Below are 24,583 nucleotides of genomic sequence, written 5' to 3' on the forward strand. Positions count from 1 at the left end.
TCCTCCTAATTAAGCAGCTCGTAAGTTTATGAATCGACCGGGTAAAGTTGGGTGAAGCTGGTTCCAGTCATGTTACTAACCATAGAGATTATGTGTCAGAATCAGGCCTGTGCTCTGACACATCATTTCTTCAGTATACTGTGGTATAGTATCTTATGTTTCTAACATGTTGTGATGGTTCTCTCAGTATAGTATCTTATGTTTCTAACATGTTGTGATGGTTCTCTCAGTATAGTATCTTATGTTTCTAACATGTTGTGATGGTTCTCTCAGTATAGTATCTTATGTTTCTAACATGTTGTGATGGTTCTCTCAGTATAGTATCTTATGTTTCTAACATGTTGTGATGGTTCTCTCAGTATAGTATCTTATGTTTCTAACATGTTGTGATGGTTCTCTCAGTATAGTATCTTATGTTTCTAACATGTTGTGATGGTTCTCTCAGTATAGTATCTTGTGTTTCTAACATGTTGTGATGGTTCTCTCAGTATAGTATCTTATGTTTCTAACATGTTGTGATGGTTCTCTCAGTATAGTATCTTATGTTTCTAACATGTTGTGATGGTTCTCTCAGTATAGTATCTTATGTTTCTAACATGTTGTGATGGTTCTCTCAGTATAGTATCTTATGTTTCTAACATGTTGTGATGGTTCTCTCAGTATAGTATCTTATGTTTCTAACATGTTGTGATGGTTCTCTCAGTATAGTATCTTATGTTTCTAACATGTTGTGATGGTTCTCTCAGTATAGTATCTTATGTTTCTAACATGTTGTGATGGTTCTCTCAGTATAGTATCTTATGTTTCTAACATGTTGTGATGGTTCTCTCAGTATAGTATCTTATGTTTCTAACATGTTGTGATGGTTCTCTCAGTATAGTATCTTGTGTTTCTAACATGTTGTGATGGTTCTCTCAGTATAGTATCTTGTGTTTCTAACATGTTGTGATGGTTCTCTCAGTATAGTATCTTATGTTTCTAACATGTTGTGATGGTTCTCTCAGTATAGTATCTTATGTTTCTAACATGTTGTGATGGTTCTCTCAGTATAGTATCTTATGTTTCTAACATGTTGTGATGGTTCTCTCAGTATAGTATCTTATGTTTCTAACATGTTGTGATGGTTCTCTCAGTATAGTATCTTATGTTTCTAACATGTTGTGATGGTTCTCTCAGTATAGTATCTTGTGTTTCTAACATGTTGTGATGGTTCTCTCAGTATAGTATCTTATGTTTCTAACATGTTGTGATGGTTCTCTCAGTATAGTATCTTATGTTTCTAACATGTTGTGATGGTTCTCTCAGTATAGTATCTTATGTTTCTAACATGTTGTGATGGTTCTCTCAGTATAGTATCTTATGTTTCTAACATGTTGTGATGGTTCTCTCAGTATAGTATCTTATGTTTCTAACATGTTGTGATGGTTCTCTCAGTATAGTATCTTATGTTTCTAACATGTTGTGATGGTTCTCTCAGTATAGTATCTTATGTTTCTAACATGTTGTGATGGTTCTCTCAGTATAGTATCTTATGTTTCTAACATGTTGTGATGGTTCTCTCAGTATAGTATCTTATGTTTCTAACATGTTGTGATGGTTCTCTCAGTATAGTATCTTGTGTTTCTAACATGTTGTGATGGTTCTCTCAGTATAGTATCTTATGTTTCTAACATGTTGTGATGGTTCTCTCAGTATAGTATCTTATGTTTCTAACATGTTGTGATGGTTCTCTCAGTATAGTATCTTATGTTTCTAACATGTTGTGATGGTTCTCTCAGTATAGTATCTTATGTTTCTAACATGTTGTGATGGTTCTCTCAGTATAGTATCTTATGTTTCTAACATGTTGTGATGGTTCTCTCAGTATAGTATCTTGTGTTTCTAACATGTTGTGATGGTTCTCTCAGTATAGTATCTTATGTTTCTAACATGTTGTGATGGTTCTCTCAGTATAGTATCTTATGTTTCTAACATGTTGTGATGGTTCTCTCAGTATAGTATCTTATGTTTCTAACATGTTGTGATGGTTCTCTCAGTATAGTATCTTATGTTTCTAACATGTTGTGATGGTTCTCTCAGTATAGTATCTTATGTTTCTAACATGTTGTGATGGTTCTCTCAGTATAGTATCTTATGTTTCTAACATGTTGTGATGGTTCTCTCAGTATAGTATCTTATGTTTCTAACATGTTGTGATGGTTCTCTCAGTATAGTATCTTATGTTTCTAACATGTTGTGATGGTTCTCTCAGTATAGTATCTTATGTTTCTAACATGTTGTGATGGTTCTCTCAGTATAGTATCTTATGTTTCTAACATGTTGTGATGGTTCTCTCAGTATAGTATCTTATGTTTCTATCATGTTGTGATGGTTCTCTCAGTATAGTATCTTATGTTTCTATCATGTTGTGATGGTTCTCTCAGTATAGTATCTTATGTTTCTAACATGTTGTGATGGTTCTCTCAGTATAGTATCTTATGTTTCTAACATGTTGTGATGGTTCTCTCAGTATAGTATCTTATGTTTCTAACATGTTGTGGTTGTGTGTTACTTCAGGAGAAGTCCAGGGTGAGCTTCCTGATGGTGGACAGTGCTGGCACGGAGGACAAGCCCTTAAAGATTCCCAAGGAGGTGTGGCTGCTGGTGAACCACCTCTTTACTATGTCCTGCCAGCAGGTGAGAGGATAGTTAAAGGAAATGTTCAAAGCACTTTTATTTCTAGGTCGTACGGCATCAGAGTATGTTTTTAATCCCAATTATGAAGATTCTGAAATGCTGTTGCAATGAATTTGGATGAATTTCAGAATGAGATATTCCTTAGAGGGGTAACCTTGGTTAACAAGGAATCCAAACAGAATACCACTCCATTTCACTATTGTCACTTCTGTTTGAAGAAGTGTATTCCAGGCTAACTCTTCTAGGCACTATTCTAGACCTGTAAATAGTATTCTACCCTACCCTTATTTCAACGTAATTTCAAAACGACATTCTCCTGTAAACTCCTTGCCGTTCTTCCAGGAGGACCTGTTCCAGACACCGGGCCTGCAGGAGGAGCTGCAGAGTGTCATCGACTGCCTGGACACCAGCATTCCTGACTCCATCCGTATCCTTACTCGTATGTCCCCAGTCATTCCTGACTCCATCCGTATCCTCACTCATATGTCCCCAGTCATTCCTGACTCCATCCGTATCCTCACTCATATGTCCCCAGTCATTCCTGACTCCATCCGTATCCTCACTCATATGTCCCCAGTCATTCCTGACTCCATCCGTATCCTCACTCGTATGTCCCCAGTCATTCCTGACTCCATCCGTATCCTCACTCGTATGTCCCCAGTCATTCCTGACTCCATCCGTATCCTCACTCGTATGTCCCCAGTCATTCCTGACTCCATCCGTATCCTCACTCATATGTCCCCAGTCATTCCTGACTCCATCCGTATCCTCACTCATATGTCCCCAGTCATTCCTGACTCCATCCGTATCCTCACTCATATGTCCCCAGTCATTCCTGACTCCATCCGTAATTCTTACTCATATGTCCCCAGTCATTCCTGACTCCATCCGTATCCTCACTCATATGTCCCCAGTCATTCCTGACTCCATCCGTAATTCTTACTCATATGTCCCCAGTCATTCCTGACTCCATCCGTAATTCTTACTCATATGTCCCCAGTCATTCCTGACTCCATCTGTAATTCTTACTCGTATGTCCCCAGTCATTCCTGACTCCATCTGTAATTCTTACTCGTATGTCCCCAGTCATTCCTGACTCCATCCGTATCCTCACTCGTATGTCCCCAGTCATTCCTGACTCCATCCGTATCCTCACTCGTATGTCCCCAGTCATTCCTGACTCCATCCGTATCCTCACTCGTATGTCCCCAGTCATTCCTGACTCCATCCGTATCCTCACTCATATGTCCCCAGTCATTCCTGACTCCATCCGTATCCTCACTCATATGTCCCCAGTCATTCCTGACTCCATCCGTATCCTCACTCATATGTCCCCAGTCATTCCTGACTCCATCTGTAATTCTTACTCGTATGTTCCCAGTCATTCCTGACTCCATCCGTATCCTTACTCGTATGTCCCCAGTCATTCCTGACTCCATCCGTATCCTCACTCATATGTCCCCAGTCATTCCTGACTCCATCTGTAATTCTTACTCGTATGTCCCCAGTCATTCCTGACTCCATCCGTATCCTTACTCGTATGTCCCCAGTCATTCCTGACTCCATCTGTAATCCTTACTCATATGTCCCCAGTCATTCCTAACTCCATCCGTAATCCTTACTCATATGTCCCCAGTCATTCCTGACTCCATCTGTAATCCTTACTCATATGTCCCCAGTCATTCCTAACTCCATCCGTAATCCTTACTCATATGTCCCCAGTCATTCCTGACTCCATCCGTAATTCTTACTCATATGTCCCCAGTCATTCCTGACTCCATCTGTAATTCTTACTCGTATGTCCCCAGTCATTCCTGACTCCATCCGTATCCTTACTCGTATGTCCCCAGTCATTCCTGACTCCATCTGTAATTCTTACTCGTATGTCCCCAGTCATTCCTGACTCCATCCGTATCCTTACTCGTATGTCCCCAGTCATTCCTGACTCCATCTGTAATCCTTACTCATATGTCCCCAGTCATTCCTAACTCCATCCGTAATCCTTACTCATATGTCCCCAGTCATTCCTGACTCCATCTGTAATCCTTACTCATATGTCCCCAGTCATTCCTAACTCCATCCGTAATCCTTACTCATATGTCCCCAGTCATTCCTGACTCCATCTGTAATTCTTACTCGTATGTCCCCAGTCATTCCTGACTCCATCCGTATCCTTACTCGTATGTCCCCAGTCATTCCTGACTCCATCTGTAATCCTTACTCATATGTCCCCAGTCATTCCTAACTCCATCCGTAATCCTTACTCATATGTCCCCAGTCATTCCTGACTCCATCTGTAATCCTTACTCATATGACCCCAGTCATTCCAACCCCCCTGGCCCTGATCCGCTAGTAAGCCCAGCCCTGTAACAGGACACTGTGACTGAGATGCCACACAGTTAGTTGGGTCACTGCGATAAAGCGGCTGCTATACACAGACTGGTGCCAAGGCACATAGATTAGCAGTGTGGAGGAAGTATGATATCTGTGTTAGTTGTGGTGTACGGTGTGCAATCTTCTTGTCCATACGTATGCTCATGCACCAACACACACACAACCAGCTTGTTTGAGGGGATCACTTTGAACTGATTGCTAATCTTCATCACGTAATGAGTAGCTGTTTAGGATTCAAGGGGATTTGTAGATCAGGGATTCTGCACAGTATGACAGCAATGTAGTCAAGTTCAAACACTGTACACCCACCCTCGGCCACAAGTCTGTGTCCCCCCAACTTTGTCTGCCCGACTGTTTCTGACTGTTCCCTGACTGTGTGTGTCAGCTGGTTGTAACCACTCGGTGGCCGAGGCCCTGTTGATATTTCTGGAAGCTTTGCCTGAGCCAGTGGTCTGTTACGAGCTCTACCAGCGCAGCTTGGACTGCTCCCATGACAGCCGCCTCTGCAAACAGGTGCAGTGAACTGAATTATGATTTTAGGGTGGCCTAACATGAAATATTTCCACATAAAAGTCAATTTATATGAATCTGGAAATGGATATGAGTAGGAGTCATTGACTTCTGTTGAATCAATAAAGTTAATATGTATAATCATTGTAAAACATAAGACATAGTTTGTCCTCTCGGCTCTACAGGGGCTGGTTGTAGTTCTCATCTGTCTTTTCTCTGGGCTGTTTTGTCAGTTGATCTCCCAGCTGCCCCGGGCTCACCGCAACGTCTTCCGCTACCTGATGGCCTTCCTCAAGGAGCTGCTGAAATATGCCCACAACAACAACCTCACTGCCAACCTCATAGGTCAGTTCCCCATTGCCACATTTTCTATAACCTACATGTGCTTTTTCAGTAGGGTACACTGTAGCAAAGCGTTATGCCACGGAATGCAAATATCTGTGTTCTTATTGGACATGTTCAGATATAGTAGTATGTCCCTGCTTCTCTCCAATTCAAAACGTATCTTCCATACTGAACACGACCCAGATTTAGAGTCAATACTACTTCAATTCAATAAATTCAGGAAATGAAATTCCCAAGTCTAGAATTGAAAAATTTAATTTATTTTCAGTAATGTTGATAAAACATTTAACTGGAGTTTCAATTCAGTGAATCCTGACTGAATTGAAATGAAACGGCTCAACCCATGTTGCTTTAGAAATGCCTCTTTCTCACATCTTCCTCTACCTCCTCCACTGTGCCCCATGCCAGCTACCCTCTTTGCCAGCTTGCTCATCCGGCCCCCGCCCAACATGGTGGGCCGACAGACAGCGCAGGACCGACAGAGAGCCATCGACTTCATTCTGGGCTTCCTCATGGGAGGGGACGAGGAGTGAGGGGTCAGGGAATCAGACAGCCTGGACCTTTTGATGACAGACTGAGGAATGGGGTTTTGGTGGACACAAGGTGTATGTATGTGTGTAAGGGACCATGGTGGATTGTGTTGTGGGAGAACAAACAGTGCAATTATATGGGACCCTCTCTTATCATACTCTTATCAATGCCCCAGCCCCCAGCCTTTGTAGTGTTGTACTTCAGTCACTCACAACCATCACCATTAACCAAATCCCATAGTTTTCACCTCTGCTCATTGTGTGGCTGCAGGACCAGGAGTTTAGGTGTTGGCAGCTTGGAGTGACAGTGAACAGTCAACTAACTGATGCCCCACTCCCCAGGCAATCCCTCCCCCATGCCCCATTCAACCCCCACTGAGGACTGTTCCGTGCCCCATTCAACCCCCACTGAGGACTGTACCGTGCCCCATTCAACCCCCACCTAGGACTGTTCCGTGCCCCATTCAACCCCCACCTAGGACTGTTCCGTGCCCCATTCAACCCCCACCTAGGACTGTTCCGTGCCAAAACGACTCCCTTTACCTGATTTGAATGTGAACTCTGAATGGAAGTACAATATGTATGTATGAACCCACAGATACTAAGATAATGATGATCCGTTAGTACGTTACACTAAAGATACACATAGAGGGTCGTGCAGAAGATTTGGATCGCATTCTACCTGGTGGATACTCCTCTCAGAGTGAACGATTCAACCCATGGGTACGTAGTGATATTGGACGCAAGAGACTTCTGGTGAACACAGAGAGACTAAATGAATCCTTGCTTGTCCGAAATACCGACCAAGGAAGTTTGACGTTCTTCTACAAGATAATGATGACAATCCGGAGCAGTCCTTTCTGGGATCTGGGAGACATATTGGGAGATGTGTTAGAACTGTCAGTGGGCTGTGGTTTAAACAAATGTTATTTATGATTTATATTTTTTCCTTACATAACTTTGTACCATCTTTTAGAGTTTATTTCAACTTCATACTTGTTTTAAGAGACCAGATTTTGGATATTGTTTGACCGCCCATGGTTGTTCAAGCCTACCTTTTGCTTCTGGCATACTGAAACACGTGCTGTTCAAAATCAGTGAAGGTGTGTTGGGGATTGTGTGTAACTTAATCTTGAGTGTTATCGTGAGTTAGGCTGATTTCTCCATTCAAGTACATTACAACTCTGAACCCAAGTCACACTAACTTCACAGTAGAGTGATCAGTCATCCCTCCTGCTTGTACAGTATATGCTATTCTACGGGCCAGTTTCTCAGACCCAGATTCATCTTATTGGAGAGTAACATTCTCGATTGAGCATGCTTTTTCTTAGTTCAAGAGTGGTTCAATGTGGTTGTCTCACCCAGCTATCTTAAGATGAATGCACTAATTGTAAGTCGCTCTGGATAAGAGTGTCTGTTACATGACTAAAATGAGTAGGCTTTTAATCTGAGTCCGGGAAAAACCCTCCCTACAGTGTGCTACATAACAAAGACAAACCCACTACGGCATCGATATCTTAACTGTTGCAAACAGTCCCTCTCCTGTCCGCATTGACCTCTTGTGTTTTTTTTGACTCTGCTGTCACCTCTTAATATGGTGGTGCAAACTGTGTGTTCAACATATATGTATTGTTTGTTGGTCATGCAGGTACCATCGTTTAACTTTTCCTCATGCTTGTTTATATTTTCTTTCCTCGCTTCAGCCTCGTTGTCTGCCTCGCTGTCTGCCTTCATACTGGTTAGAGCCTCATTGTATTGGGCCTGTGTGCTCAGGCAAGGGCCTTTCTTGTCACAGTCGATTCAGACAATATAATGCCCTGTTTTACTGTCTGAGTTTCATCTAAAGTAGCACCCTATACCCTATATAATGCACTACTTTTGACCAGAGAGCGCTGGTCAAAAGTAGTGCGCTATGTAGGGAAAAGGGTGCCATTTCGGACGCACCCTAATACTTTTTTCAGTGGCAAAGCATTTTTTACAGTGCAGGTTGAACAGGATTTAGATGTTCATTACTCCCCGCTGAGACAAAACAGTTTTTTCCCCTAATGCTGTCGTGGAACGTGTTATGGGTGTGAAACGAGGAACTCTAATGCTGTGACATTTCTACAGTGTTTCTTCCCTTTGTTTTCCACACTGTCGTCTAGTAACGTTAGTAATAAGGTGTCAAAACAGCTCCTGGCTGGCCTGATGTGTGGCACGGTTGGTCTATGACACTTGTTTCCACTGGAAACGTTTCCCTTTCTTATGTCTCCAGTCAACTAATCTAGCCAGAAAAGCCTGTTACTTAGTCAACAGACATGTACTGTAATCTAGCCAGAAAAGCCTGTTACTTAGTCAACAGACATGTACTGTAATCTAGCCAGAAAAGCCTGTTACTTAGTCAACAGACATGTACTGTAAGGATGAGCCTGGTTCCATATACTTTATGTGCTGTAGCAAACCCCTCTATGGTTGTCATGCCACATGTAAGGTGTGACAGCATTGAAGATTTGCCAACACCAAACACACTATAGGTCCAGGCTACTATAGGTCCAGGCTACTATAGGTCCAGGCTACTATAGGTCCAGGCTACTATAGGTCCAGGCTACTATAGGTCCAGGCTACTATAGGTCCAGGCTACTACAGGTCCAGGCTACTACAGGTCCAGGCTACTACAGAAAAGGCATTCAACGTTTTAAAGTGTTTTAATATTGCATAATCTCGTAGCTAACACAATGACAGGCTGTTAATCAAAGCACTTAACAGTTTGGTTGTCTCTGTCAGCTCTCACCCAGAGAGGATTTTGAGTGGAGTAGGCCCAAGTCTTGTGTAACTTCCTGATTGCAATCATCCGTACAGTACATTCTAAAATGGGCCAGATGCGCTTGTAGCGTTCTTCAGAGTTGTCATAGACTTAAGCGCTTAGCTTTGCCAAACCATGATTGGCCCTGGATGGATTGGTACTACCTGTTGTCTCGGACTCTAACCGAGAAGGAACAGTGAATCTGAGATTGTCATCTCATTCACAACACAAAGCTTTTACATCAGAGACAAGGTCAACCCCAGCTGCAGAGATATTGTCAGAATTTAATATTCAAATTGGGAGATCAGCCCACACTCATGTTGTCCTAGCTGTCCCTTCATCTGTGGTCTGTCTGTGTTTTCATGTGTTGTCTTTTCCTGCTCTGCTCCCCTTCATACTGTGGCTTTTGTAATGGTCTGTTTAGTAATAATGCTACATGTGCACAGCTGTTTTTTTAACTGAAATAAAATAATGTATGAAAAAAACACTTTATCTTACCTCTTTATTGGTGTACCCAGTTGTTCACAGGTGAAACACTCAACAGCCCTTTGGGAATCCTTTCTATCCTGTAAAACATGAAAAAAAAAAAAGAAGTGACATACTATGGCTGACTTGTCTGCTCCATATCAAATGTCCAGCTGCTGACGCTAACCCCTGTAGTTAGACCAGTCAGCGGGCTGGGAGAGATCCATCGCCTGGATGAAACATTCCTCCTCATCTCCATGTATAAAGTCCTCAACCTGGACTCACTATCGTCCGTTTGCCTGTGTTAGTTACTGTAGCCCCCGCCTGCAGTACCAGTCCCAGTAAACCAACCATGGCCATGGTGAGGCCATGGTGAGAGTGTCTTCCTACCGCCGGCAGTTTGAGGAGGAGCAGTGGAGTCAGAATGGAGGGTCCAACAGAGATTGTGGGGCAGTATGGAGAACACTGTGCACCGAGGATGGTTTACTACAGGAGATGGGCAGTATGGAGAACACTGTGCACCGAGGATGGTTTACTACAGGAGATGGGCAGTATGGAGAACACTGTGCACCGAGGATGGTTTACTACAGGAGATGGGCTGTATGGAGAACACTGTGCACCGAGGATGGTTTACTACAGGAGATGGGCAGTATGGAGAACACTGTGCACCGAGGATGGTTTACTACAGGAGATGGGCAGTATGGAGAACACTGTGCACCGAGGATGGTTTACTACAGGAGATGGGCAGTATGGAGAACACTGTGCACCGAGGATGGTTTACTACAGGAGATGGGCAGTATGGAGAACACTGTGCACCGAGGATGGTTTACTACAGGAGATGGGCAGTATGGAGAACACTGTGCACCGAGGATGGTTTACTACAGGAGATGGGCAGTATGGAGAACACTGTGCACCGAGGATGGTTTACTACAGGAGATGGGCAGTATGGAGAACACTGTGCACCGAGGATGGTTTACTACAGGAGATGGGCAGTATGGAGAACACTGTGCACCGAGGATGGTTTACTACAGGAGATGGGCAGTATGGAGAACACTGTGCATCGAGGGTGGTTTACTACAGGAGATGGCCAGTATGGAGAACACTGTGCACCGAGGGTGGTTTACTACAGGAGATGGGCAGTATGGAGAACACTGTGCACCGAGGATGGTTTACTACAGGAGATGGGCAGTATGGAGAACACTGTGCACCGAGGATGGTTTACTACAGGAGATGGGCAGTATGGAGAACACTGTGCACCGAGGATGGTTTACTACAGGAGATGGGCAGTATGGAGAACACTGTGCATCGAGGATGGTTTACTACAGGAGATGGGCAGTATGGAGAACACTGTGCACCGAGGATGGTTTACTACAGGAGATGGGCAGTATGGAGAACACTGTGCACCGAGGATGGTTTACTACAGGAGATGGGCTGTATGGAGAACACTGTGCACCGAGGATGGTTTACTACAGGAGATGGGCTGTATGGAGAACACTGTGCACCGAGGATGGTTTACTACAGGAGATGGGCAGTATGGAGAACACTGTGCACCGAGGATGGTTTACTACAGGAGATGGGCAGTATGGAGAACACTGTGCACCGAGGATGGTTTACTACAGGAGATGGGCAGTATGGAGAACACTGTGCACCGAGGATGGTTTACTACAGGAGATGGGCAGTATGGAGAACACTGTGCACCGAGGATGGTTTACTACAGGAGATGGGCAGTATGGAGAACACTGTGCACCGAGGATGGTTTACTACAGGAGATGGGCAGTATGGAGAACACTGCACCGAGGATGGTTTACTACAGGAGATGGGCAGTATGGAGAACACTGTGCACCGAGGATGGTTTACTACAGGAGATGGGCTGTATGGAGAACACTGTGCACCGAGGATGGTTTACTACAGGAGATGGGCAGTATGGAGAACACTGCACCGAGGATGGCTTACTACAGGGTGTCTCAACCTTTTTTGTAACAGAGGCTGGGAAGCCTCTTGGGGGACTTCTTCCATTAAACTAGAATGTATCAGACAACCCTCTGAAGGACCGGGCAGCAACATCCTAGGGACCGTTGCTGGTCCAGTCACCAGAGTTTGAGTGACACTGGTTTACTAGAAGGAGGCGAAGGGAAAGAATATGATGTTTGTATTGTGCAAACTGGAGATGGGTTGAGATATACAGTACTTGTAAGGTCAATGCTTTATGATAATTTGTCCGTTTCAGAATTCAACAAAGTTTGAGTTATGACCAGATGTTTGTTTTCTTTCACTCAAGTATGTCTGAGTAAGCTTATTTAATCAGAAGCAAATGTGCGGTAGCTTTGCACGATTTCTATATACAGTATAAAATGTCACTCAGTTGGACATAGTGTTCAGTGTTAGTTACGCCTTGTTCGCCCCAAGGGAAAAGTTTGAAGGGTGATGACAAATGCCTTTTGTGCTTGCATCAAACAATGAAATCATGTTACCCCGGGCGGTGTTAATTTACACAGAGCTGATTTGGGAGGGGCAGCAATGCTATTCATTCAAGACTTTTCAGAGATTGCGATCTTGTGGCCCTTGATTTTCAATGTACATGCACAAAACTAACCAATACTTTTGCGATATTTAGCCTATAGATGTTTGTGTGTGGGTATTTGTATGAGTGTATCAGAGTTTGTGTGTGTGTGGTGTGCACCCCTCCCACAGGGGTGTGGCTGCTGAGGAGTGTACGTGTGAGAAGCTGGACTTCGTGGCTGCCAAGGCGCTCAACAAGGAGAGTCTGGTCCAATTCACTGAAGACTACAGCGTTATTCTCGCCCTGATCGTTTTGTGGCCCTCATCAACATGGTGAGCCCGGGATGGGTTCAACTCTAGAAACATTGTCCTAAGGTTGTAGAAACATTGTCCTAAGGTTGTGCAAACATTGTTTTGAGATGGACCAACACCATATCACCATATAACCAGTGCAAAATCAAACGTGTTTCTTTTGTGTTTCTTATACTGTATGTTGTAGTCAGTCTGTTGTAGTCAGATGCTCCAAGGAAGCAACCCATTAAATGTAACATACACAGGGTTCTAAAATTCCAGTAACTTTCCCCAAATTCCCATCTTTCGCAGATATCGTGGTTAGAATATACCTGAAATCAGATGGAAATAAGCATATAATCTGAATCCTCCAACCGGGATGTTTGGAAAACCAGGCAATTTTCTGGACAATTATCAGAATTTTGCAACCCTAACCATGCATGTAATTTCCTGTGTAAAAAACATGCTATATCATTGTACGTGCTGTTTGTGCCCTTTACGTGCGCTGCTTTGAGGAGGACAATGACTCTCTGGAGGCCCAGATCTGTGAGCTGCCGGAGAGGCTGGCTGGCCAACAGACCACCTCCACTGTCCTAGCTGTCCCTGAATGCAGCCTGGATGCCGTGGTGGAGAGACTGCTTAAGGAGAGGGTACATATTAACAATACAGTGGAATGGAGGCATTCATATCACACTAGGAGCTAGGAAACCTGTATGTTGTATCAGTGTGTGCATGTGTGCTGTATGTATAGCCACTGGTGTAAATGGATGGATAGCCGCTGTCTCAGACCGTTAACACTACCTACCAGTGCCAGACTGATAAGCCACTGTGTGTCCAGGATCAGAGCCCGTGTGACGTGGAGGAGCTGAGGAGAGAGCTGGACTGTCTGTAGGAGCAGTATGAGCAGACCGTCCAGCAGAGGACACTCATCCGACTGGAGTGGGAGGACGTTGGCCTGGTAATGACCTCACTCCTGCACCTCTGGCGGCCATTTTGGTGTTATTGTTTAGTAATTGTGTTGATTTGGTGTCTTCATATATTCTCTAACAATGATTAGACTTTTAATGTGTGCTACTGTTGATATAGAACATGCATAAAGACATAGATCTAACTTGTGGTAGCTCAACTTTGGTACCCAATTTTCACCTGCAATGAAGGACAATCATCTTCAAAAAGAAAATATTTAGAAATGCAAATAGGCAAAGAAGGGTGGAAAGAAAGATAATTCATCTGAATATTCAAAGAGAGCCAATATCTCTTTGGGAGCATTAATGCAACTGTACTAAACTATAGTAACCACTAGATGGCACTATTTCCACGACTTGCCAACACTGTTTTATCCTCCTATTAAACACATATCAGCTGTGTGTCTCATCATAGCCCAGCAGCTCCTCTATAGCTCTATAGATCTCTACCCACTTTGTTGAACTGATCATCACTCCTACAGTCTGGGCCGGCAGCCACAACGCAACCCGAGAACCCCAGTCTTAACAAACCCTACTATCCCATTTCCTCTCATTCCCTCCCTACCTGCCACATCACACCCCTCTCCAATGTCAGCCCAGATGTGGGAGAAGCTGTTTTCATGTCTCCTTATGGAGTCATTCAGGCTTTCATTTATCCCATACAGATGTAATACAGACGGTAATATAGTCGGTGCAGTAATGCTGCTGGCTGGCTGGCTCAGGCCAACAGGCAGGCATTGGAAGAGGTCAACAAGGCATGGCTGGCTATTTGAAGTCCAGCCTTGCCATTGGCTATTGATTAAGCTACATTTTGGACAGCTTCCATGGTCGGTGGGTCTGTCTGTCTGCCTGTCTGCCTGTCTGTCTGTCTGTCTGTCTGTCTGTCTGTCTGTCTGTCTGTCTGTCTGTCTGTCTGTCTGTCTGTCTGTCTGTCTGTCTGTCAATTCTCTGAGTGTTCTTTTGAGCTTGTATCTGGGGCTAAGGATGTTTTAGTGTATGGATACAATGTTTGGTTCAGCAGCAACAATGTGTTGAAGGCTTCCCACAGTGGAAGAAGGCTGGAGGAGCTAGCTGATTCTAATCCAAATTCAAAGCAGTAGACAGTGCTATAAAGCACAGCTAGCCTTAAGCGATGAGAGGAGAGGAGAGGAGAAGGGTGATGTAGGGGGGATTTCTTTAGTCTTTACAGTCCACAGTCTGTGAGCGCAAAACTCTCTCCAATTTACAGGCTCATGTTTGCCTAGAGATAACAGCAACCGACCGCCTGGCTCTTGTGTGACATCCATCAGGGCCCCATGTGTTCCAGCAGCCACAGCAGAAAGGTTCCCACCCCTGGACCTTACCCGTTTTTCATTCAGATGTAAATGCTAGCACCAGGAGTAATTGAATTCATCACCAATTAATCAGGCACTTAAAAAGACCTGGATGAGCTAAAAGCTAATTAGCTCTTTCCATCCCCCCTTTTCTCTGCATTGCGGTGTCTAGCTAGCTACCTGCTGGCTGAAGGAATAGAGTGTGTCATGGTACTTATGTGCTGAAAGACCCTAGCCCCTTCTTCATATCTCTTACCCCCTAGGCACTCATGTAGATATTAAAGGATTGGATTGGTGTAAGCCAGTGTTTTCCACTCCTGGTCAAGGGGACCCAAAGAGGTACATATTTTTGTTTTTGCCTAGCACCAATACACCTGATTAAACTAAAGACTTTATGACGAGTTGATTAGTTGAATTAAGTGTCTTATTGCTGGGGCAAAAACAAACATGAGCTCCCCTTTGGGTCCCCAGAACCAGGATTGGTAAATACTAGTGTAAGCAATATTGTGAAAATGCTATCTAGCCTATCAGAAGACAAGCTGGAGCTTTCAACATATTGTTAACACCTATCCGATCTCATGAGATCTAAACAAGTGCATAGCGGGTAGGGACTACGGGTTTATTTGGAACAACTAATAGTGTTTGTGGTTTTCTGATGAGCGCTGTTGGTTTTCTATTGATCTAGCTCTCTGCTGCCTCCTGTAGGAAGTGGATGTAAAGACGGCAGACTGTCTGGCCCTGAGGGAGCAGGTGGAAATCTACCAGGAACAACTGGCTCACATGGAGGCACAGCATGAAGAGAGAAGGGACATCTCAGAGAAAGGACTGGCCGGATGGCCAACATCAATTACACAAAGTAGGAACAGTTTACTACTCAATGGCTCTCTGGGTCATTACTTACAATTGGGACTGGATTTGAACCTGGGTTTCATCCATACCAAAAGACTGTTATCCCACTGAGCTAAAGCCTAGGCATTTGGTTTGCCGAACCACCTCCTTTACATAAGCAACAAGCCTTTCTGTTAAGCCAAGCTACTCAAACTTCAGAGGACAAGTGTTGGAGAGATGCCCAGTAGGTGTTGCCGGGGGCAACAGGGTTTAAATGACCTCGGCCATCTTGTTGACCAGGTTTTACCATGAACAGTAGTTATTTTACCAGGAACAAAGGTGGTAGTGAGACAGGATTAGAGCACAACAAGGCAGGGTAAGAATAAGATGAGGCTTTCCAAAGAGAGATCTCACAGATGATATAACCAGTTACTATGTCATAGAACAGAGCCCTGTTTCTCAACACTGCCTTACCTAAGCCTTTAACCCGGTCATTCCCTCACACAAAAACAAATCCACAAATCAAATCACACACATTTGCTAAATAATTCACACACATTTGCTAAACAACACACAGACACACACACACACACCCAACCCTCCCTCTGTTCTCCATCTCATCAGCGGCTGACAGACACATCCTGCTATCAGATCCTGGAAGAGCAGAGGGAGAGAGAGGCGGAGCAGAGGGAGAACGAGCGAGAGAGGCGGAGCAGAGGGAGGGAGGGAGGGAGAGCGAGGGAGGCTGAGGGAGGGAGGGGCAGGGAGTGCGAACGAGCGAGAGGCGGAGGGAGGGAGAGCGAGGGAGTGAGCGAGAGAGAGAGGACGGAGGGAGGGAGGGAGGGAGAGCGAGCGAGAGAGGCGGAGGGAGGGAGAGCAAGCGAGAGAGGCGGAGGGAGGGAGAGCGAGGGAGGGTGAGTGAGGGGGAGGGAGTGAGCGAGGGAGGAAGAGCGAGGCGGAGGGAGGGCGAGCGAGAGCGAAGCGCAGCAGAGGGAGAGCGAGCGAGAGAGGCGGAGCAGAGGGAGGGAGAGCGAGCGAGAGAGGCGGAGCAGAGGGAGGGAGCGAGTGAGGGAGGAAGAGCGAGGCGGAGGGAGGGTGAGGGCGAGCGAGAGCGAAGCGCAGCAGAGGGAGGGAGAGCGAGCGAAACGCAGCAGAGGGAGGTAGAGCGAGCGAGAGAGGCGCAGCAGAGGGAGGGAGAGCGAGCGAGAGAGGCGCAGCAGAGGGAGGGAGAGCGAGCGAGAGAGGCGCAGCAGAGGGAGGGAGAGCGAGCGAGAGAGGCGCAGCAGAGGGAGGGAGAGCGAGCGAGAGAGGCGGAGCAGAGGGAGGGAGAGCGAGCGAGAGAGGCGGAGCAGAGGGAGGGAGAGCGAGCGAGAGAGGCGGAGCAGAGGGAGGGAGAGCGAGCGAGAGAGGCGGAGCAGAGGGAGGGAGAGCGAGCGAGAGAGGCGGAGCAGAGGGAGGGAGAGCGAGCGAGAGAGGCGGAGCAGAGGGAGGGAGAGCGAGCGAGAGAGGCGGAGCAGAGGGAGGGAGAGCGAGCGAGAGAGGCGGAGCAGAGGGAGGGAGAGCGAGCGAGAGAGGCGGAGCAGAGGGAGGGAGAGCGAGCGAGAGAGGCGGAGCAGAGGGAGGGAGAGCGAGCGAGAGAGGCGGAGCAGAGGGAGGGAGAGCGAGCGAGAGAGGCGGAGCAGAGGGAGGGAGAGCGAGCGAGAGAGGCGGAGCAGAGGGAGGGAGAGCGAGCGAGAGAGGCGGAGCAGAGGGAGGGAGAGCGAGCGAGAGAGGCGGAGCAGAGGGAGGGAGAGCGAGCGAGAGAGGCGGAGCAGAGGGAGGGAGAGCGAGCGAGAGAGGCGGAGCAGAGGGAGGGAGAGCGAGCGAGAGAGGCGGAGCAGAGGGAGGGAGAGCGAGCGAGAGAGGCGGAGCAGAGGGAGGGAGAGCGAGCGAGAGAGGCGGAGCAGAGGGAGGGAGAGCGAGCGAGAGAGGCGGAGCAGAGGAAGAGAGAGGCGGAGCAGAGGGAGAGCGAGCAGAGGAAGAGAGAGGCGGAGCAGAGGGAGGGAGAGCGAGCGAGAGAGGCGGAGGGAAGGAGGGAGAGCGAGCGAGGGAGGGAGGGAGAGCGAGGGAGGGAGGGCGGAGGGAGTGCGAGCGAGGGGGAGGGAGTGCAAGCGAGGGGGAGGGGAGGGAGAGCTGAGGGGAGGGAGAGCGAGCGAGGGGGAGGGAGGGAGGGAGAGCGGGAGGGAGAGAGGGAGGGAGGGAGAGCGAGAGAGGGACGGAGGGAGGGAGAGCGAGAGAGGGACGGAGAGAGGGAGGGAGGGAGAGCGAGAGAGGACGGAGGGAGGGATAGCGAGAGAGGCGGAGGGAGGAAGAGCGAGCGAGAGTGGCGGAGGGAGGGAGGGAGGGAGGGAGAGGAAGGGCGAGGCAGAGGGAGTGCAAGCGAAGGGGAGGGAGGGAGAGCTGAGGAGGGGAGGGAGAGCGAGGGGGAGGGAGGGAGAGCTGAGGAGGGGAGCGAGGGAGGGAGAGCGAGCGAGGGGGAGGGAGGGAGAGCGGTGGAGGGAGAGCGAGGGGTGGAGGGAGAGCGAGGGAGGGAGAGTGGGAGGGAGAGCGAGAGAGTACGGAGGGAGGGAGAGCGAGAGAGTACAGAGGGAGGGAGAGCGAGAGAGTACAGAGGGAGGGAGAGCGAGAGAGTACGGAGGGAGGGAGAGCGAGAGAGGACGGAGGGAGGGAGAGCGAGAGAGGACGGAGGGAGGGAGAGCGAGAGAGGACGGAGGGAGGGAGAGCGAGAGAGGACGGAGGGAGGGAGAGCGAGAGAGGACGGAGGGAGGGAGAGCGAGAGAGGACGGAGGGAGGGAGAGCGAGAGAGGACGGAGGGAGGGAGAGCGAGAGAGGACGGAGGGAGGGAGAGCGAGAGAGGACGGAGGGAGGGAGAGCGAGAGAGGACGGAGGGAGGGAGAGCGAGAGAGGACGGAGGGAGGGAGAGCGAGAGAGGACGGAGGGAGGGAGAGCGAGCGAGAGAGGACGGAGGGAGGGAGAGCGAGCGAGAGAGGACGGAGGGAGGGAGAGCGGGTGAGAGAGGGAGAGCGAGAGAGGACGGAGGGAGGGATAGCGAGAGAGGCGGAGGGAGGAAGAGCGAGCGAGAGTGGCGGAGGGAGGGAGGGAGGGAGGGAGAGGAAGGGCGAGGCAGAGGGAGTGCAAGCGAAGGGGAGGGAGGGAGAGCTGAGGAGGGGAGGGAGAGCGAGCGAGGGGGAGGGAGGGAGAGCTGAGGAGGGGAGCGAGGGAGGGAGAGCGAGCGAGGGGGAGGGAGGGAGAGCGGTGGAGGGAGAGCGAGGGGTGGAGGGAGAGCGAGGGAGGGAGAGTGGGAGGGAGAGCGAGAGAGTACGGAGGGAGGGAGAGCGAGAGAGTACGGAGGGAGGGAGAGCGAGAGAGGACGGAGGGAGGGAGAGCGAGAGAGGACGGAGGGAGGGAGAGCGAGAGAGGACGGAGGGAGGGAGAGCGAGAGAGGACGGAGGGAGGGAGAGCGAGAGAGGACGGAGGGAGGGAGAGCGAGAGAGGACGGAGGGAGGGAGAGCGAGAGAGGACGGAGGGAGGGAGAGCGAGAGAGGACGGAGGGAGGGAGAGCGAGCGAGAGTGGCGGAGGGAGGGAGAGCGGGTGAGAGAGGGAGAGCGAGAGTGGCGGAGGGAGGGAGAGCGAGCGAGAGTGGCGGAGGGAGGGAGGGAGGGAGAGCGGGTGAGAGAGGCGGAGGGAAAGAGGGGGAAGAAGGGCGAGTGAGGGGGAGGGCGAGCGAGGCAGAGGGAGGGAGGGAGAGCGAGCGAGGGGGAGGGAGGGAGAGCGGGGGAGGGAGAGCGAAGGGGTGGAGGGAGAGCGAGCGAGGGGGTGGAGCAGGGAGGAGGAGGGAGGGAGAGCGGGAGGGAGAGCGAGCGAGAGGCGGAGGGAGAGCGAGGGAGAGAGAGAGGATGGAGGGAGTGAGAGAGAAAGAGCGATGGAGGGAGTGAGAGAGAGAGAAAGAGAGCTGGAGGGAGAGAGAGCGAGGCAGCGAGAGTGGCGGAGGGAGGGAGGGAGGGAGGGAGGGCGGGCGAGCGAGGCGGAGGGAGGGAGGGCGAGCGAGCGAGGCGGATGGAGGGAGGGAGGGAGGGCAGGTGAGAGAGGCGGCGGGAGAGAGGGGGAGGGAGTGCGAGCGAGGGGGAGGGAAGGAGGGCGAGCGAGGCAGAGGGAGGGCGAGGGGGAGGGAGGGAGAGCTGGGGAGGGAGGGAGAGCTGGGGAGGGAGGGAGAGCGAGGGTGTGGAGGGAGAGCGAGCGAGGGGGGGAGCAGGGAGGAGAAGGGAGGGAGAGCGGGAGGGAGAGCGAGCGAGAGGCGGAGGGAGCGAGGGAGTGAGAGAGAGAGAGGACGGAGGGAGAGAGAGCGAGAGAGGCGGAGGGAGGGAGAGTGAGCGAGAGTGGCGGAGGGAGGGAGGGCGAGCGAGCGAGGTGGATGGTGGGAGAGAGAGCAGGGAGGAGGGAGAGCTGGGGAGGGAGGGAGAGCGAGGGTGTGGAGGGAGAGCGAGCGAGGGGGGGAGCAGGGAGGAGGAGGGAGGGAGAGCGCGAGGGAGAGCGCGAGGGAGAGCGAGCGAGAGGCGGAGGGAGCGAGGGAGAGCGAGCAGGAGGCGGAGGGAGCGAGGGAGTGAGAGAGAGAGAGGACGGAGGGAGGGAGAGCGAGAGAGGCGGAGGGAGGGAGAGCGAGAGAGGCGGAGGGAGGGAGAGCGAGAGAGGCGGAGGGAGGGAGAGTGAGCGAGAGTGGCGGAGGGAGGGAGAGCGAGCGAGGTGGATAGTGGGAGGGAGGGCGGGGAGGAGGAGGGAGGGAGAGGGGAGGGAGAGCGAGCGAGAGGCGGAGGGAGGGAGGGAGAGCGAGGGAGAGCGAGCGAGGGAGAGAGAGGACGGAGGGAGGGAGAGCGAGGGAGGCGGAGGGAGGGAGAGCGAGCGAGAGAGGGGGAGGGAGGGAGAGCGAGCGAGAGTGGCAGAGGGAGGGAGTGCGGGCGGGCGAGCGAGGCGGATGGAGCGAGAGAGGGAGGGCGGGTGAGAGAGGCGGTGGGAGAGAGGGGGAGGGAGTGCGAGTGAGGGAGGGAGAGCGAGGCGGAGGGAGGGCAAGGGAGAGTGAGCGGGAGGGTGAGCGAGCGAGGGAGGGAGAGCGAGGCAGAGGGAGGGCGAGCGAGGCGGAGTGAAGGAGAGATGGGGAGGGAGAGCGAGGGGGTGGAGGGAGAGCGAGCGAGGGGGTGGAGCAGGGAGGAGGAGGGAGGGAGAGCGGGAGGGAGAGCGAGGGGGTGGAGGAAGAGCGAGCGAGGGGGGTGAGCAGGGAGGAGGAGGGAGGGAGAGCGGGAGGGAGAGCGAGCGAGAGGGGGAGGGAGGGAGAGCGAGGGAGTGAGAGAGAGGACGAGGGAGGGAGAGCGAGCGAGAGAGGCGGAGGGAGGGAGAGCGAGCGAGAGTGGTGGAGGGAGGGAGAGCGAGCGAGAGTGGCGGAGGGAGGGAGGGAGGGCGGGCAAGCGAGCGAGGCGGATGGAGGGAGAGCAAGAGGAGGGAGGGAGAGCGGGAGGGAGGGAGCGCGAGGGAGGACGGGGGGAGGGAGAGCGGGAGGGAGGGAGGGAGCGCGAGGGAGGACGGAGGTAGGGAGGGAGAGCGAGAGAGGCGGAGGGAGGGAGAGCGAGCGAGAGTGGCGGAGGGAGGGAGAGCGAGCAAGAGTTGCGGAGGGAGGGAGGGCGGGTGAGAGAGGGGGAGGGAGTGCGAGGGAGGGAGAGCGAGGCGGAGGGAGGGCAAGGGAGAGCAAGCGGGAGGGTGAGCGAGCGAGGGAGGGTGAGCGAGCGAGGGAGGGCGAGGGAGGGGGTGGAGGGAGAGCGAGGGGGTGGAGGGAGAGCGAGCGGGTGGAGCAGGGAGGAGGAGGGAGGGGGTGGAGCAGGGAGGAGGAGGGAGGGGGAGCGGGAGGGAGAGCGAGCGAGAGGCGGAGGGAGCGAGAGCGAGCGAGAGTGGCGGAGGGAGGGCGAGCGAGGCGGAGGGAGAGCGAGGGGGTGGAGGGAGAGCGAGCGAGGGGGGTGAGCAGGGAGGGAGAGTGGGAGGGAGAGCGAGCGAGAGGCGGAGGGAGGGAGAGCGAGCGAGAGTGGCGGAGGGAGGGAGGGAGGGCGGGTGAGCGAGCGAGGCGGATGGAGGGAGGGAGAGCAAGAGGAGGGAGGGAGAGCGGGAGGGAGGGAGAGCGAGGGAGGCGGAGGGAGAGAGGGAGAGCGAGGGTGGCAGAGGGAGGGCGGGTGAGAGAGGCGGAGGGAGAGAGGGGGAGGGAGTGCGAGGGAGGGTGAGCGAGGCGGAGGGAGGGCATGGGAGAGCGAGCGGGAGGGTGAGCGAGGGAGGGCGAGCGAGGCGGAGGGAGGGAGAGCGAGGGGGTGGAGGGAGAGCGAGCGAGGGGGTGGAGCAGGGAGGAAGAGGGAGGGAGAGTGGGAGGGAGAGCGAGGGGGTGGAGGGAGAGCGAGCGAGGGGGGTGAGCAGGGAGGGAGAGCGGGAGGGAGAGCGAGGGAGTGAGAGAGAGAGAGGACGAGGGAGGGAGAGCGAGCGAGAGAGGGTGAGGAAGGGAGAGCGAGAGAGAGAGGCGGAGGGAGAAAGAGCGAGCGAGAGTGCCGGAGGGAGGGAGGGAGGGAGGGAGGGCGGGTGAGCGAGCGAGGCGGATGGAGGGAGGGAGAGCAAGAGGAGGGAGGGAGAGCGGGAGGGAGGCGGAGGGAGGGAGAGCGAGCAAGAGTGGCGGAGGGAGGGAGGGCGGGTGAGAGAGGCGGAGGGAGAGAGGGGGAGGGAGTGCGAGGGAGGGAGAGCGAGGCGGAGGGAGGGGGTCGAGGGAGAGCTAGATGGTGGAGGGAGAGCAAGTGAGGGGGTGGAGCAGGGAAGAGGAGGGAGAGTGAGCGAGAGGCGGAGGGAGGGAGCGCTGGGGAGGCGGAGGGAGAGCGAGCGAGGCGGAGGGAGGGAGAGCTGGGGAGGGGGAGGGAGAGCGAGGGGGAGGGAAGGAGGGCGAGCGAGGCAGAGGAAGGGCGAGGCAGGGGGAGGGGGAGGGAGGGCGATCGAAGGGGAGGGAGAGCGAGCGAGAGAGGCGGAGGGAGGGAGGGAGAGCGAGGGAGGGAGGGAGAGCGAGGCAGAGGGAGGGTGGGCGGAGGGAGGGAGAGCTGGGGAGGGGGAGGGAGGGAGAGCTGGGGAGGGGGAGGGAGGGAGAGCGAGCGTGGGGGAGGGAGGGAGAGTGAGCGAGGCGGAGGGAGGGTGGGAGAGCTGGGGAGGGGGAGGGAGGGAGAGCTGGGGAGGGGGAGGGAGGGAGAGCGAGCGTGGGGGAGGGAGGGAGAGTGAGCGAAGGCAGGGAGGGAGGGAGAGCGAGGGGAGTGACGGAGTGCTGAGGAGGGGGAGGGAGAGCGAACGAGGGGGAGGGAGGGAGAGCGAGGGGGTGGAGGGACAGCGAGCGAGGGGGGGTGAGAGCGAGGGAGTGAGAGCGAGGGGGAGCAGAGAGAGCGAGGCACAGCAGAGAGAGAGCGAGCGAGGTGGAGGGAGGGTGAGGGAGGGAGAGCGAGAGAGGAAGGGATAGAGGACAGAGGGAGAGAGGACGGGGAGGGAGGGAGAGCGAGCGGGAAAGCGAGGGAGGGAGAGCGAGCGAGGGGGGAGGGAGGGAGAGCGAGCGAGGGGGAGGGAGAGCGAGCGAGAGCGGGGGAGGAGATCGAGCCGCGGCGAGAGCGAGTGAGCGAGAGAGGGGGAGGGAGGGAGAGCGAGGGGGAGGGAGGGAGAGCAAGCGAGGGGGTGGGAGGCGGAAGGAGAGCGAGGGGGCGGGAGATCGAACGAGAGAGGGAGGGAGAGTGAGCGAGCGAGCGAGAGAGGGGAGGGAGGGAGAGCAAGAAAGGCGATGCGGTGGGAGAGTGGGAGAGAGAGGGCGGAAGAGCAGGCGAGAGAGGCGGGACGGCGAGCATGAGAGGCGGGACGGCGAGCATGAGAGGCGGGACGGCGAGCATGAGAGGCGAGGAGAGAGAAAAAAAGAGGTAGAGGGAGACTGAAAAGGAGCAAAGAGAGAGCTGAGAGAGGGCATTAAGAAAGGGAAAAGGAGAGGCAAGAGGCAGTTCCATCTTTCCATCACTGTTTTTTCCTCTGTGAAGACCGGCCACTCGGCTGCTGGCGAACACACTCCCTCAGGTACACGCTTGCTAACTCCCTGCACCGGATGACTCACAGTGCCCCTTTGTTTTATTAACTGCTATTATTATCAGACATATTCCCCTGATGAATGGACTGCCTCATCATTACTCAAGGTTCAGGCTGCTGGGGTGTTTCATTCTGCTGTGATGGATGCCTGGAGGTTGATCATGGAGTTTTATTGCTACCTGAAGATGTACATGACGGAGTCTTAATGGTGTGTCTGTCTGCAAAGGGTTGAGAGTCTATCCTGCTGAGCATACAACACACACACACCTCACAGCCTAATGTCTGTGTCTTAATGTTGTGTGTGTGTGTCTGTGTGTGTGTCTGCAGACGGTTCAGAACATGGTGGTCCCTGTAGAAGGTCCAGCTGCAGCAGGGAGAGAAGTCCTGGAGTTTTACAACCCTGACATCCAGGATATCAAGGAGTACTACAGCCAGCTGGCTGAGACCCTCCAGGTAAGGATTCTGGAGAACACACGCGCTTAGCATGCGTGCACATGCGGTGTACATTATGTGAACATACCTGCACGCACACAGAACACCCACACAACACCCTTCAACGTAACCGCCTGGCCAGTCCAGGCATAACTCTGAACCTTCAGATGTTCCTCCTGACGTAACACTGGAGACGAACCTGAGAATCAGAGCTGCTGCACCAGAACAGACCCACTTTGTCCCACTGTGTGTGTGTGTCGGTGTGTCGGTGTGTCTGTGTGTGTGTGTGTGTGTGTGTGTGTGTCTGTCAAAAAGAGTGTGTGTGTTACAAGCTAGAGGCGCTCTGCTGGGGTCAACCTGGCTCTCCGGTGTGTCTGGCCCACCTCAGGGTCCCT

General features: G+C 52.0%; 1 protein-coding gene and 1 long non-coding RNA gene across 3 annotated transcripts in view; both read left to right on the forward strand.

Moving 5' to 3' along the window:
- The window catches only part of LOC120048015 (inositol polyphosphate 5-phosphatase OCRL-like), a 33,664-nt gene extending 23,942 nt beyond the window's left edge, over window positions 1-9,722 (forward strand). Inside the window, exons 19-24 of one of the 2 annotated variants that reach the window (XR_005476959.1) lie at window positions 2,557-2,676; window positions 3,019-3,103; window positions 5,456-5,583; window positions 5,814-5,925; window positions 6,334-8,968; window positions 9,001-9,722. Coding sequence is in view for 1 of the 2 variants with exons in the window: in XM_038993682.1 (XP_038849610.1) it covers window positions 2,557-2,676; window positions 3,019-3,103; window positions 5,456-5,583; window positions 5,814-5,925; window positions 6,334-6,458 (570 nt within the window). In the remaining variant the exon portion in view is untranslated. Of the gene's footprint in view, window positions 1-2,556; window positions 2,677-3,018; window positions 3,104-5,455; window positions 5,584-5,813; window positions 5,926-6,333 lie in introns of both variants that reach the window. The other variant, XM_038993682.1, reaches the window with a different exon arrangement.
- Window positions 9,723-13,337: 3,615 nt separating this feature from the next.
- On the forward strand, window positions 13,338-24,199 carry LOC120047803. Its single transcript, XR_005476927.1, has 3 exons — window positions 13,338-13,450; window positions 15,476-15,626; window positions 24,084-24,199. It is a non-coding gene; the product is annotated as an uncharacterized LOC120047803 (long non-coding RNA).
- The last annotated feature ends 384 nt before the right edge of the window (window positions 24,200-24,583 follow it).

Source organism: Salvelinus namaycush, chromosome 5 (assembly GCF_016432855.1).
Source record: "Salvelinus namaycush isolate Seneca chromosome 5, SaNama_1.0, whole genome shotgun sequence".
NCBI lineage: Eukaryota > Metazoa > Chordata > Actinopteri > Salmoniformes > Salmonidae > Salvelinus > Salvelinus namaycush.